General features: G+C 45.1%; 1 protein-coding gene across 2 annotated transcripts; it reads left to right on the forward strand.

Moving 5' to 3' along the window:
- The first annotated feature begins 9033 nt into the window (after positions 1-9033).
- Positions 9034-14591, forward strand: mrpl18 (mitochondrial ribosomal protein L18). 2 transcript variants are annotated; one of them, XM_029731430.1, is made up of 4 exons: positions 9034-9304; positions 9450-9618; positions 12053-12339; positions 14395-14591. In XM_029731430.1, the coding sequence occupies exons 1-3, from the start codon at positions 9202-9204 to the stop codon at positions 12309-12311; spliced, it is 531 nt and encodes a 176-aa protein (XP_029587290.1). In that variant the 5' UTR covers positions 9034-9201; the 3' UTR covers positions 12312-12339; positions 14395-14591. The 2 variants fall into 2 exon arrangements, with proteins under 2 accessions (XP_029587290.1, XP_029587283.1); XM_029731423.1 differs by having other exon boundaries at positions 12053-12287.
- The last annotated feature ends 4 nt before the right edge of the window (positions 14592-14595 follow it).

The following is a 14595-nucleotide window of genomic DNA, read 5'->3' on the forward strand; positions in this document are numbered from 1 at the left end:
CTTTTAAAGATAAGTCCCTCTGTAGCCATTGATTTAGCTTCTTCTGGGTTTTTTTAATGTGAGGGTTAAAATTTAGTAAGCCTCTAGACTTCTGATCTTTAGTAATGTTTATGCCTAAATATGTAAGTTCTTCTTTCACTGGAATGCCATAATATGAGGGTGTCACACAATCTTTCCCATTTATTAATATTAAGATATAGGCCAGATGCTTTGGAAAAGGATTATATCGCATTGATCGATATGGGAATCTGACTAGTGTCTTTCAGAGTAGTATCATCAGTCAGCTGGTTATAATAATTTCTTTACCAGCTATGAAATACCTTGTACAGGACTATTATTTAAGGAATTTGAAAGAAGTTGAGTGATTTAATAAAAATAAATACAGTGAGATAAGACAACCTTGCCTAATTCCTCTCTTTAACTCAAATCTAGGTGAGGTGCCAGGTTTCAGTTTGATAGAGCTGTTACCATTTGTATAGAGAGTCTTAATAGCCTTACTGAAAAACCGAGGTAAAGACAGTTTCAAGTTCGATATTCAACGGATATTTGCGCTTTCAAACCTCAATAGCTTTCAAACCACTTGAGCCACAGACTTCAAATAAGTGTGATGATGTTCGAAAAATTGCGCACAACACTGCACAGGTCTTATTTTCATGATTTGGACATTAATTCGTTTTCCAAAGCTAATAAACATGGAGATGTGAGCAGCATTTTGTATTCATAGTTGAATTAGTTAGGGAGTATAAACAAAGTACAAACTTTTTTTACATTCTAATTTCAATAGCTCCTTGGTCATGTGACCTACTGACTTCAAACAAGGTTCAGAATGTACACTCAGTGAGCCTACACATTGCACACCCTTTAGTTTGTCCATTATCATCTCACACGTTTATACATGACTTTTTCAAACTTTATAATTTCAATAGCTCCTTGGTCATGTGACCTACTTTACTGAAACAAGGTTCAGAATGTCCACTGACTACCCTTCTATATTGCACACCCTTTGGTTTGTTCATTTTCATCTCACACGTTTTTACATGAATTGTTCAAACTTTTTAATTTCAATAGCTCCTTGGTCATGTGACCTATTGGACTCAACCAATGTTCAGAATGTCCACTCAGTGGGACTACATATTGCACACCATTTGGTTTGTCCATTTCCATCTCACTCGATTTTACATATATTTTTCAAACTTTCTAATTTCAATAGCTCCTTGGTCATGTGACCTACAACCCTCAAACTACTTTCAGAATATCCACTGACTAGAGTTATACATGGCACACCCTTTTGTTTGTCCATTTTCATCTCACACGATTTTACATGAATTGCCTGCTTTGTTCCCCTGAAGGACAGTGTCACTCACACACCTATTCACTTGGGCCTTCTCCCTGGGGCCTTCCTGACCTCCAGGCAGGCCCCCGTTGACCTGGTGACCTCTGACTCCAGGCCTCTAGGGCCTACACTCCCTGCCCGCCTGCCTGCCCTCTCACTGGGCCTGAGAGTGTATAGCTTACTCCCTGGAACTTCAGACCTCCAGGCCTCCACACCTACTCGCCCTACCCAGTCAACACCCCTCTCACTGGGCATCATCCATCACCGCGTCCCGGCCAGGGCTCAGCGGGGCTCAGCCATCTCCATAACATTGCCCACCAGGCGAAACGGGGCACTCACACTTAAGAACCCCTCCCATGTGCACCTGGTAACCCGAAACAGGCTGTGTGCACCTGGTGACCCGTCCACTTTTTTCCACTCAGAGACTAAGTCCCTACTCCAACCTCCATGGCCCCCGAGTCAGGCCACCCCTGCTCGGACTCTGAGTTCCCCCTGCCTTGATGGAGGCCTCCTTGTGCACCTGGTGACCCTTTGAGTTCCACAGCGAGTCCCAACCTGACTCACAGTCTCACCAGAGGACGGGCCTGGGTGGGTGGGCAACCACCACCTAGCCCTCTACCTATCCAGAGCCCATGTCAATGTCTTATGCCTTCTACCCGCCAGTCTGGGCTCTCTCATACTCTGTGTCTGACCCTTCTGCGTGCACCTGGTAACCCGTAAGTAAAGAAGGAGGATGGTGGAGGAAGACGCCTTCTGTCCCCAACAAAAGCTTGGATTGAGGGCTGACTTTCAATAGATCGCAGCGAGGGAGCTGCTCTGCTACGTACGAAGCCCTAACCAAGAATCAGGTCGTCTACAAGTGATTTAGCACCAAGTTCCCCACAAACATGCGATGCACATCAGGAGAGGGGCGGCAAGTCATCCGGCCGCACCCCAACCCGTCACAAACGGCTCTAAGTCGCTCTGGATAAGAGCGTCTGCTAAATGACTTAAATGTAAATGTAAATGTACTCATCTGCCAAAAGAGGCAGGCTATCCCAGGCCAACCGAAGATCCGTGGTGCTACGGTATCATTACGTTTAGGGGGGATTCTGACTTAGAGGCATTCAGTCATAATACCACAGATGGTAGCTTCGCATCATTGGCTCCTCAGCCAAGCACATACACCAAATGTGCTTGGGTGATTTGAGTGTGACTGTGACAGGTGTGTATGCTTCTTTGAATTTCATCAAGTTGACATTCAGTGATCCGTGCCCAGTGGGAACCTAGGCTTCATCCGTCCGTTTTATGGGTCTGCAGCAAATCAATGGGTGTGGATGGTACTACCTACATCAGATGTAGGCCTCTCTCCCCAGACAAGCTGGAGATACCTCTCCCCACTTTATAGGGCATGATCCAGATCCATGCAATGCCCTATCACTGCGGGGCCAATGGGTTTAGTCTCTGCCTCGAGTCTATTGAGGCCTGGTAGTGTCAGCTAATGGTAAGGCACATGCAATCTCCACTACATGCTCCAAGGAACGTGGAGGAGAGCTCCCACATAGAATGTGTAGAGTCCCGCTCCCAGGCGGACCTGAGACTTGGCAGTGTCCATAACCGCTAAGCACATTCCATCTCCATTTAGTGCTCCACTGTTAGCGGGTCCAGCCGAAGCCAGCGTTCGATTCAAACCTTCGCGGTTTAGAGTTAGCGAAGTATACGGGCGACGCGTGTTAAACGTTTCACCACAGCCGCTCTGTGATCAGACTGATGCCAGCAGTACACTTTCATCAGCCGTCTCCCAGGACTTAACTCCCCCCTCCCAGCCAAAGCCAGGGATGCGTTCGAGTCATCATTCTCTGATTGGCTTCCTGTCAAGGTCAGGATTCGTTTACAAGAGCCCCGCAGCAAATCATTGAGTCTGGTGGAACCTCCCTCACATTTTCATGCTTGACCGAAAGCCCCATATTCCAGGACCGACTGCCGCCTTCCATTTAACGATCAACAGCCGTCACCATCTGCAGGACTCTCTTTGCGTAAGGACTAGTACCGAGGTAACTCCCGTTTGGTTTTCATTGTTAGCAACACCTGAAAACAGGTGATATACAGCGAGGGATTGGAAGAGCCCTGCTAGAGGGCTACCTCGTTATCTCCCTTACTAAGGCTAAGGACTCATTAAGAGAGTCATTGTTACTACCGCCGTTTACCCGCGCTTCATTGAATTTCTTCACTTTGACATTCAGAGCACTTGGGCGAGATCACATCGCGTCAACACCCACCTCGGACCTTTGCAATGCTTTGTTTTAATGAAACAGTCGGATTCCCCAGGTCCACACCAGTTCTAAGTCAGCTGCTAGGCGCAGGCCAATGCGACTCGCTGGAGACCCAACGTGAACGGGGCTGGCGAGCGCCGTAGCTGGGAGATCCCCCCCACCCGGTCCACCTTTGGCCTGCTGACGGACACCACCCCGACGAACCCCCGCACGCAGCCAGCCCCTTGCGAGACCACGCACGATATACCGCGAGATGAGCCGCACAACGAACTTTTAACAATGTCGTGAGGAGGTCGACGGAGCGACTGCTCCCCCAGCCGCGGCTCGATCCCCACTTCGCACCCCAGCCCGACCGACCCAGCCCTTACACCAGAACCCAAACCGGCTGCGTGCGTGTGCCATCGTGCGCCATCGTGCGCCATCGTGCATAAATGTATTTTGTCCCCCTACACCAAATGCGATCACGACACGCAGGTTAAAAATATCAAAACAAACTCTGAACCAATTACATTAATTTGGGGACAGGTCGAAAAGCATTAAACATGTATGGCAATTTAGCTAGCTAGCTTGCATATGCTAGCTAATTTGTCCTATTTAGCTAGCTTGCTGTTGCTAGCTAATTTGTCCTAGGATATAAACATTGAGCTGTTATTTTACCTGAAATGCACAAGGTCCTCTACTCCGACAATTAATCCACACATAAAACGGTCAACCGAATCGTTTCTAGTGATCTCTCCTCCTTCCAGGCTATTTCATCTTTGAACTTATATGGTGATTGGCATCTAAACGTTCATAGTATTACCACAACGACCGGCAAAACAGTTCGTCTTTCAATCACCCAAGTGGGTATAACCAATGAGAAGATGGCACGTGGGTACCTGGTTCTATAAACCAACGAGGAGATGGGAGAGGCAGGACTTGCAGCGCAATCTGCGTCAGAAATAGGAATGACTTATATTTTAGCCCTTGGCAACGCAGACACTCGTTGGCGCGCACGAGCAGTGTGGGTGCAATAATTGAATAACATGGATTTCTGAATTTATTTTGCAACGCTCGCGCACGTGACGTGTCTGGTCTGGTCAGCATGTTAGAGCCAATCCTTATCCCGAAGTTACGGATCTGACTTGCCGACTTCCCTTACCTACATTGTTCTAACATGCCAGAGGCCGTTCACCTTAGAGACCTGCTGCGGATATGGGTACCGCCCGGCGCGAGATTTACACCCTCTCCCCCGGGATTTTCAAGGGCCAGCTAGAACTCCCCAGATGCTACCGGAACCGCAACACTTTCCAGGGCTTGGGCCCCTCTCTTCGGGCAAATTGAACATTTAGAAAAATGTATGTAAAATCGTGTGAGATGAAAATGGACAAACCAAAGGGTGTGCAATATAAAAGGGTAGTCAGCGGACATTCTGAACCTTGTTTGAATCGAGTAGGTCACATGACCAAGGAGCTATTGAAATGAGAAACTTTGAACAATTCATGTAAAAACGTGTGAGATGAAATTGGACAAACCAAAGGGTGTGCAATATAGAAGGGTAGTCAGTGGACAATTCTGAAGCTTGGTTCAGTCAAGTAGGTCACGTGACCAAGGAGCTATTGAAATTAGAACGTTTTAAAAATTAATGTAAAATTCGAGTGAGATGAAAATGGGCAAACTACATTTACATTTACATTTAAGTCATTTAGCAGACGCTCTTATCCAGAGCGACTTACAAATTGGTGCATTCACCTATAATATCCAGTAGAACAAACACTTTACAATAGTGCATCTAAATCCTTTAAAGGGGGGGGGGGTTAGAAGGATTACTTTATCCTATCCCAGGTATTCCTTAAAGAGGTGGGGTTTCAGGTGTCTCCGGAAGGTGGTGATTGACTCCGCTGTCCTGGCATCGTGAGGGAGATTGTTCCACCATTGGGGTGCCAGAGCGGCGAACAGTTTTGACTGGGCTGAGCGGGAACTGTGCTTCCTCAGAGGTAGGGAGGCGAGCAGGCCAGAGGTGGATGAACGCAGTGCCCTTGTTTGGGTGTAGGGCCTGATCAGAGCCTGAAGGTACGGAGGTGCCGTTCCCCTCACAGCTCCGTAGGCAAGCACCATGGTCTTGTAGCGGATGCGAGCTTCAACTGGAAGCCAGTGGAGAGAGCGGAGGAGCGGGGTGACGTGAGAGAACTTGGGAAGGTTGAACACCAGACGGGCTGCGGCGTTCTGGATGAGTTGTAGGGGTTTGATGGCACAGGCAGGGAGCCCAGCCAACAGCGAGTTGAAGTAATCCAGACGGGAGATGACAAGTGCCTGGATTAGGACCTGCGCCGCTTCCTGTGTGAGGCAGGGTCGTACTCTGCGAATGTTGTAGAGCATGAACCTACAGGATCGGGTCACCGCCTTGATGTTAGTGGAGAACGACAGGGTGTTGTCCAGGATCACGCCAAGGTTCTTAGCACTCTGGGAGGAGGACACAAGGGAGTTGTCAACCGTGATGGCGAGATCATGGAACGGGCAGTCCTTCCCCGGGAGGAAGAGCAGCTCCGTCTTGCCGAGGTTCAGCTTGAGGTGGTGATCCGTCATCCACACTGATATGTCTGCCAGACATGCAGAGATGCGATTCGCCACCTGGTTGTCAGAAGGGGGAAAGGAGAAGATTAATTGTGTGTCGTCTGCATAGCAATGATAGGAGAGACCGTGTGAGGATATGACAGAGCCAAGTGACTTGGTGTATAGCGAGAATAGGAGAGGGCCTAGAACAGAGCCCTGGGGGACACCAGTGGTGAGAGCACGTGGTGCGGAGACAGCTTCTCGCCACGCCACCTGGTAGGAGCGACCTGTCAGGTAGGACGCAATCCAAGCGTGGGCCGCGCCGGAGATGCCCAGCTCGGAGAGGGTGGAGAGGAGGATCTGATGGTTCACAGTATCAAAGGCAGCAGATAGGTCTAGAAGGATGAGAGCAGAGGAGAGAGAGTTAGCTTTAGCAGTGCGGAGAGCCTCCGTAACACAGAGAAGAGCAGTCTCAGTTGAATGCCCAGTCTTGAAACCTGACTGATTAGGATCAAGAAGGTCGTTCTGAGAGAGATAGCAGGAGAGCTGGCCAAGGACGGCACGTTCAAGAGTTTTGGAGAGAAAAGAAAGAAGGGATACTGGTCTGTAGTTGTTGACATCGGAGGGATCGAGTGTAGGTTTTTTCAGAAGGGGTGCAACTCTCGCTCTCTTGAAGACGGAAGGGACGTAGCCAGCGGTCAAGGATGAGTTGATGAGCGAGGTGAGGTAGGGGAGAAGGTCTCCGGAAATGGTCTGGAGAAGAGAGGAGGGGATAGGGTCAAGTGGGCAGGTTGTTGGGCGGCCGGCCGTCACAAGACGCGAGATTTCATCTGGAGAGAGAGGGGAGAAAGAGGTCAAAGCACAGGGTAGGGCAGTGTGAGCAGGACCAGCGGTGTCGCTTGACTTAGCAAACGAGGATCGGATGTCGTCAACCTTCTTTTCAAAATGGTTGACGAAGTCATCCGCAGTGAGGGAGGAGGGGGGGGGGAGGGGGAGGAGGATTCAGGAGGGAGGAGAAGGTAGCAAAAAGCTTCCTAGGGTTAGAGGCAGATGCTTGGAATTTAGAGTGGTAGAAAGTGGCTTTAGCAGCAGAGACAGAAGAGGAAAATGTAGAGAGGAGGGAGTGAAAGGATGCGAGGTCCGCAGGGAGGCGAGTTTTCCTCCATTTCCGCTCGGCTGCCCGGAGCCCTGTTCTGTGAGCTCGCAGTGAGTCGTCGAGCCACGGAGCAGGAGGGGAGGACCGAGCCGGCCTGGAGGATAGGGGACAGAGAAAATCAAAGGATGCAGAGGGTGTGCAATGTGTAGGCAAAGGGTGTGCAATGTGTAGGCCCACTGATTGTACTTTCTGAACCTTGTTTGAGTCCAGTAGGTCACATGACCAAGGAGCTATTGAAAATAGAAACTTTGAAAAATGTATGTAAAAATGTGTGAGATGAAACTGGACAAGCCAAAGGGTGTGCAATATAGAAGGGTAGTCAGTGGACATTCTGAACCTCAAGTAGGTCACGTGACCAAGGAGCTATTGAAATTCGAGCGTTTTAAAAATGTATGTAAAAACGTGTTAGATGAAAATGAGCAAACTAAAGGGTGTGTAATATACAGTATAAGGCTTGTCAGTGGACATTATGACAGCAGTTTGAGGGTTGTAGGTCACATGACCAGAGAGCTATTGAAATTCGAAAAACATTGCAAATTAATGTAAAATCATGTGAGATGAAAATGGATTAACAAAAGGTTGTGCTACATATACGGCTACTCAGTGGATATTCTGAAAGTAGTTTGAGGGTTGTAGGTCCCAAGGAGCTATTGAAATTTGAATTGTTTAAACATTATTGTAAAATCTCATGAGATGCAAATGGACAAACAAAAGGGTGTGCAATGTATAGGTTCACTGAGTGTACATTATGAATCTTGTTTGAGGTGTGTGGGTCACATGACCAAGGCGCTATTGAATTTCAATGCAATGTGTGTCTATGCTATCGAGTTAGCTATAACCAGTTTTGAAAGTTTTAGGAGTAATGGTTAAAGAGCTATTGAAATGTGAAAAATTTGATATGTCACTATGTTGACGGTCCCTAACTGATGTTGGTGGACATAAGGAAAACTACAGGCGAATATCCGTCGAATAACCAGCCTGAATCTGTCTTTACCTCGGTTACAGAAAAATCCCCAAAGCCAAATTTCTCAAGGGAGTGGAAGAAGGACTGATGCTCCACTGTGTCAAATGCTTTATAAAAATCCAAAAATAATATGAAGCTATCCTCGGTTATTAGGTCTGAGTAGTCGAGTATGTTTAATACTAGACTGATATTGTTAGTAATATCTGTCCCTCATAAAGCCAGACTGTGTTTCATCAATTATTGCATCCAGGACTTATTTAATTATTTTTGCAATTAGTAAGGCTTATAGTCATTATTATGAAGACAAACTGGACGCCAGTTATAGATGATCAGCACTTGTTTTTTAGGCTTAGATATCAGTGTTATTAACCCCTGAGTCATTGTAGGAGGGGGAACATTGTTTTTAATACTCTCTAAAAAGACTAAGTAGGAAAGGTGCTACTTGTTCAGAAAATAACTTCTGCCGTATCAATGTCTGGGGATTTATTGTTTTTTAGATGTTTGATAGAGTCGATAATATCTTCAACTATGATGTGTTCACCACACTGTTTAGATTCTATATCACTGATAGTGTGAACATTATTCAGTAAGTCAAAAAACATATGTGGATTCCTGAGAGCACGTAGAGCTATACAATTTCCGGTAAAAATTGCTACAGTAGTTAGCGATACATTTTTGGTCATTTGTAATAACACCATCAATGTTTAAATTATGGATAGTGTTATTTGTAGAGCGCAACAGCGTCTCTCTCTCTTACGAGGAAGAACCGGATGTTGTCAAAGATGACGAAGAAGGAAATGGTCCATGCAAAGTGTCAAAGATGGCGGCACACATGTCAAGGCGAATGCTGCTTAAATAATATACACAATTATACTGTTTTCTCTATGGTATGAGTCGCTAAAGTGAATAATCAAGTATAGACTGCACTTTATTACTCATATATGACCACATAAGGAACGAGAGGATGGCAGTTTTGGGTGATTTATGTCGAACCGTGCGGTTATTACTAGGTCAAATTCAAAGGTGCGGGCAGAGTGGGTCAGCAATCAACCAATATCAGAAATCAGGTAAGAGAACACTGCTCCTCGTTGATGCCAAATGTGTTATGTGTAAATTATCATGTTTAGGAAAATATCTATTGGGTTAGCATGTTCCTAATGCTGCTTTATACACCGCCATGCTCTTCTCTTGATCCCCCTTCTCTCTCTCCAGTCCGTTGTATGAGCCTGGCGGCGCCCAAGCTTCAGCCCACTGTAGATGATAATGAAGCCGTGAACCCGACATTTGTGAACAGAAACCCGCGGAACCTGGAGCAGATGGCTCTAGCGGTGAAGGACAGGGGCTGGAGAACAACCTGGCCGTCCCAAAAGTTCTACCACAGGTATGTATGTGTGTGTGTGTGTGTGTGTGTGTGTGTGTGTGTGTGTGTGTGACTCAAATCTAAATAAATTGTATTGGTCACATACACGTGTTTAGCAGATGTTATTGTGGGTGTAGTGAAATGCTTGTGTTTCTAGTTCCAACAGTGCAGTAATATCTAACAATTTCACAACAATACACACATCTAAGTAAGGATCTGTGTGTTCATACTTTGGATGAAGAGATTGACACTAGAGGTCGACCGAGTATGATTTTTCGACGCCGATACCGATTATTGGAGGACCAAAAAAAGCCGATACCGATTAATCGGCCGATTTTTATTTACATTGTATTTATTTGTAATAATGACAATTACAACAATACTGAATGAACACTTATTTTAACTTAATATAATACATCAATAAAATCAATTTAGCCTCAAATAAATAATGAAACATGTTCAATTTGGTTTAAATAATGCAAAAACAAAGTGTTGGAGAAGAAAGTAAAAGTGCAACATGTGCCATGTAAGAAAACTAACGTTTAAGTTCCTTGCTCAGAACATGAGAACATATGAAAGCTGGTGGTTCCTTTTAACATGAGTTTTCAATATTCCCAGGTAAGAAGTTTTAGGTTGTAGTTATTATAGGAATTATAGGACTATTTCTCTCTATACGATTTGCATTTCATATACCTTTGACTATTGGATGTTCTTATAGGCACTTTAGTATTGCCAGTGTAACAGTATAGCTCCGTCCCTCTCCTCGCTCCTACCTGGGCTCGAACCAGGAACACATCGACAACAGCCACCCTCGAAGCAGCGTTACCCATGCAGAGCAAGGGGAACAACTACTCCAAGTCTCAGAGCGAGTGATGTTTGAAACGCTGTTAGCGCACACCCCGCTAACTAGCTAGCCATTTCACATCGGTTACACCAGCCTAATCTTGGGAGTTGATAGGCTTGAAGTCATAAACAGCGCAATGCTTGAAGCAGAGCGAAGAGCTGCTGGCAAAACGCACAAAAGTGCTGTTTGAATGAATGCTTACGAGCCTGCTGCTGCCTACCACGCTCAGTCAGACTGCTATATCAAAGCATAGACTTAATTATAATATAATAAACACAGAAATACGAGCCTTAGGTCATTAATATGGTCGAATCCGGAAACTATCATCTCGAAAACAAAACGTTTTTCCTTTCAGTGAAATACGGAACCGTTCCGTATTTTATCTAACGGGTGGCATCCCTAAGTCTAAATATTCCTGTTACATTGCACCACCTTCAATGTTATGTCATAATTACGTAGAATTCTGGCAAATCAGTTCGCAACGAGCCAGGCGGCCCAAGCTGTTGCATATACCCCGACTCTGCGTGCAATGAACGCAAGAGAAGTGACACAATTTCACCTGGTTAATATTGCCTGCTAACCTGGATTTCTTTTAGCTAAATATGCAGGTTTAAAAATATATACTTCTGTGTATTGATTTTAAGAAAGGCATTGATGTTTATGGTTAGGTACAGTCGTGCAACGATTGTGCTTTTTTCACAAATGTGCTTTTGTTAAATCATCCCCCGTTTGGCGAAGTCGGCTGTCTTTGTTAGGAAGAAATAGTCTTCACACAGTTCGCAACGAGCCAGGCGGCCCAAACTGCTGCATATACCCTGACTCTGTTGCAAGAGAAGTGACACATTTTCCCTAGTTAAAATAAATTCATGTTAGCAGGCAATATTAACTAAACATGCAGGTTTAAAAATATATACTTGTGTATTGATTTTAATAAAGGCATTGATGTTTATGGTTAGTTGCACGTTGGAGCAACGTGTACCTAAGTGATTATATGCAACGCAGGACAGGCTAGATAAACTAGTAATATCATCAACCATGTGTAGTTAACTAGTGATTATGATTGATTGATTGTTTTTTTTATAAGATAAGTTTAATGCTAGCTAGCAACTTACCTTGGCTTCTTACTGCATTCGTGTAACAGCCAGGCTCCTCGTGGAGTGCAATGTAAAGCAGGTGGTTAGAGCGTTGGACTAGTTAACCGTAAGGTTGCAAGATTGAATCCCCAAGCTGACAAGGTAAAAATCTGTCGTTCTGCCCCTGAACAAGGCAGTTAACCCACCGTTCCTAGGCCGTCATTGAAAATAAGAATGTGTTCTTATCTGACTTACCTAGTTAAATAAAGGTGTAAAAAAAAAAAATTACAATATAAAAAAAATAATAATAATTCGGACAAATCGGCGTCCAAAAATACCGATTTACAATTGTTATGAAAACTTGAAATCGGCCCTAATTAATCGGCCGACCTCTAATTGACACTAGATAGGCAGACATACAGATTGACACTCCTTTTATAACCCCTTTTGTCTTTCCCCTACTCTTCTCTGCCATCTCTCTTCATGCCCTTACCCCTTGCTTCTCCACCGATTCCCCCACTCTTCTCTCCTCCTTCAGGTTGGTTTTCTCTCGCTCCCAGCACTATGTAACAGCTGAGGTGTTTGCCAACGGTGATGCAGTCCCTGTGCTGTCGTGTTCCACCAAAGAGTGGGCCCTGAAGCGTGAGCTGGGTTCTACCCGTTGTGTGGCAGCCAGCCAGGCTGTGGGTGAGGTGCTAGCACAGAGGTGTCATCAAGCTGGCATCACAAGGATGGTGTACAGACACATCCCCTGGCAGTATCGCTCTGATGCTGTAAGTACGGGTGGGGGGTTGTGACATCCCTTGACAGTACTGGTAGAATGCTGTGAGTACAGAGGTGTGTGTGTGTGTGTGTGTGTGTGAGAGAAACGGGCTTCATGTTGTTCAGTGTTTGCTGAGTAGTTGGATACAGCCAAGTTTATGAAGATCCAGAGCCCTATACTATGAATCTGGTTTGAGGAGTTAGCCGAGGTAACTTAGGTCCACCTTTTAGCCAGGTCAATTTCTACGGCAATGAATTCTTCGTAGCTAACCTGCTAACTCCACTTAACTTATCCTGAGTGAAGCGTTTGAGCTGTGAGTTGAGGACCAATCAAAGAATACTGAACAAAAATATGAACGCAACAATTTCAAAGATTGATTTCCTTATATGAACTGTAACTCAATCAATTGAAATAAATGCATTAGGCCCTAATCTATGGATTTCACATGACTGGTATAAAGATGGTTGGTTAGATACCTTAAAAAAAGTTGGGGAGTGGATCAGAAAACCAGTCAGTATCTGGTGTGACCACCATTTGCCTCATGCACTGTGACACATCTCCTTCTCATAGAGTTGATCAGGCTGTTGATTGTGGCCTGTGGATAATTGTCCCACTCCTCAACAATAGCTGTGTGAAGTTTCTGGATATTGGCGGGAACTGGAACACGCTGTCATACACGTCGATCTAGAGCATCCCAAACATGCACAATGGGTGAAATGTCTGGTGAGTATGCAGGCCATGGAAGAACTGAGACATTTTCAGCTTCCAGGACTTGTGTATAGGTCCTGTGACATGGGAGCTGCAACAAACACTAAAACTGGACAGTTATCTCAATCTCTTCATTCAAAGTCTAAGTCATGGACACTCTTACTGACAGTTGTGGCTGCTTTGCGTGATGTGTTGTTCTCTCTACCGTATTTCCCGTTGTGCTGTTGTCTGTGCCTAATAATGTTTGTACCGTGTTTTGTGCTGCTACCACGTCTACTCTGTGAAGTGCGATTGTGCAATATCGCAATTCTACCATATTTGGTAGTGAGTGGAAATACCAAGCGGATGCTTCACATTTATACTTCCAGTGAAATATGTATCATTGTTCTGTGGCTCTACCGCTTTTTAGACTTGCTTTCAATGAGAATGACAGATCTGTGAATTTGGTGGGGTTACATATTACAGCTTTAAATATTTTATTAATAAAATGTTTAAGAGTAATATTCAAATACATATTACACAACATTGTCATTTTATTTAACTAGACAAGTCAGTTAAGAACAAATTCTTATTTACAATGACGGCCAAACCCTAACGCTTCGAATGTAATTCTGGTGTACCAAAATGCAATGTCGGTGTGAATGAAGCGTAACCGACGACGCTGGGCCAATTGTGCGCCGCCCTATGGGACTCCCAATCATGGCCGGTTGTGATACAGCCTGGAATTGAACCAGGGTCTGTAGTGCCTAGACTGCTGTGCCACTCGGGAGTAATGAAGATGCATTTGAAACTTCACGTAGTTACACTTTAGTATTACTTAATAAAATTGTTTTATCGATAGTGGGGAAAAGGGGACTTGTGCATTGATAAGCACACCAAAGACACTTTCAATAGCCCATTTCACACCATAGCATGCTGAATTTGCAGGTTAACCTTTTTCATTTTGATTTCGGTACAAATGAAAACGTGGCACTAACTGGCCCATGGGTTGATGTTTCAGCATTGTCACAATGAAGAGTGGCATTCGAGTAGCCATGTGCAACATGAACACAGTTACAAGTCCAGCTTGAGTAAGCTGGCGGGTGTACGATCAATATCTACATTCGTAACATGGATGAAGCCCGAGATGGAATGTGGCACTAACTGAACCTAGCTAATTTCAGAAAAGCCTGAGTAGATCTAACTTGATTTGTAGTATACCCCTCAGGGCTCCCGAGTGGCACAGCCGTCTAAGGCACTGCATCTTAGTGCTAGGAGTCACTACAGACACCCTGGTTCAAATCCAGGCTGTATCACAACCGGCCATGATTAGGCGTCCAATAGGTTGGCGCGCAATTGGCCCAGCGTCGTCTGTCATAAGAACGTGTTAACTGACTTGCTTAATGAAATAAAGTGTTCCTCTTTTTCAGGTTCAGTCCTTCCGGACAGCAATGAAGAAGGGAGGAGTCACCCTCAGTGAACCGCGGCAGAAATTCATCGGGAACTAACTGCAAAGGTTCCTAATAGCCTATAAACAAAATATTCTCCCTGTTTGTGTTGAAAATGGGCCATTTGTGTCAATTTTATTTACATTGTGTGATTCAATAAAAAAAGGCAGACAAATTAACATG

This window comes from Salmo trutta, chromosome 3 (genome assembly GCF_901001165.1).
Source record: "Salmo trutta chromosome 3, fSalTru1.1, whole genome shotgun sequence".
NCBI classification, from domain to species: Eukaryota; Metazoa; Chordata; class Actinopteri; order Salmoniformes; family Salmonidae; genus Salmo; species Salmo trutta.

Excerpts from the sequence above, each read along its gene's own strand:
- mrpl18 (XM_029731423.1), top strand. The coding sequence starts at position 9,202 with ATGGCAGTTTTGGGTGATTTATGTCGAACCGTGCGGTTATTACTAGGT. Across the intron at positions 9,305-9,449 it reads CAACCAATATCAGAAATCAG|TCCGTTGTATGAGCCTGGCG; the intron begins GTAAGAGAACAC and ends CTCTCTCTCCAG. Across the intron at positions 12,288-14,394 it reads GGCAGTATCGCTCTGATGCT|GTTCAGTCCTTCCGGACAGC; the intron begins GTAAGTACGGGT and ends CCTCTTTTTCAG.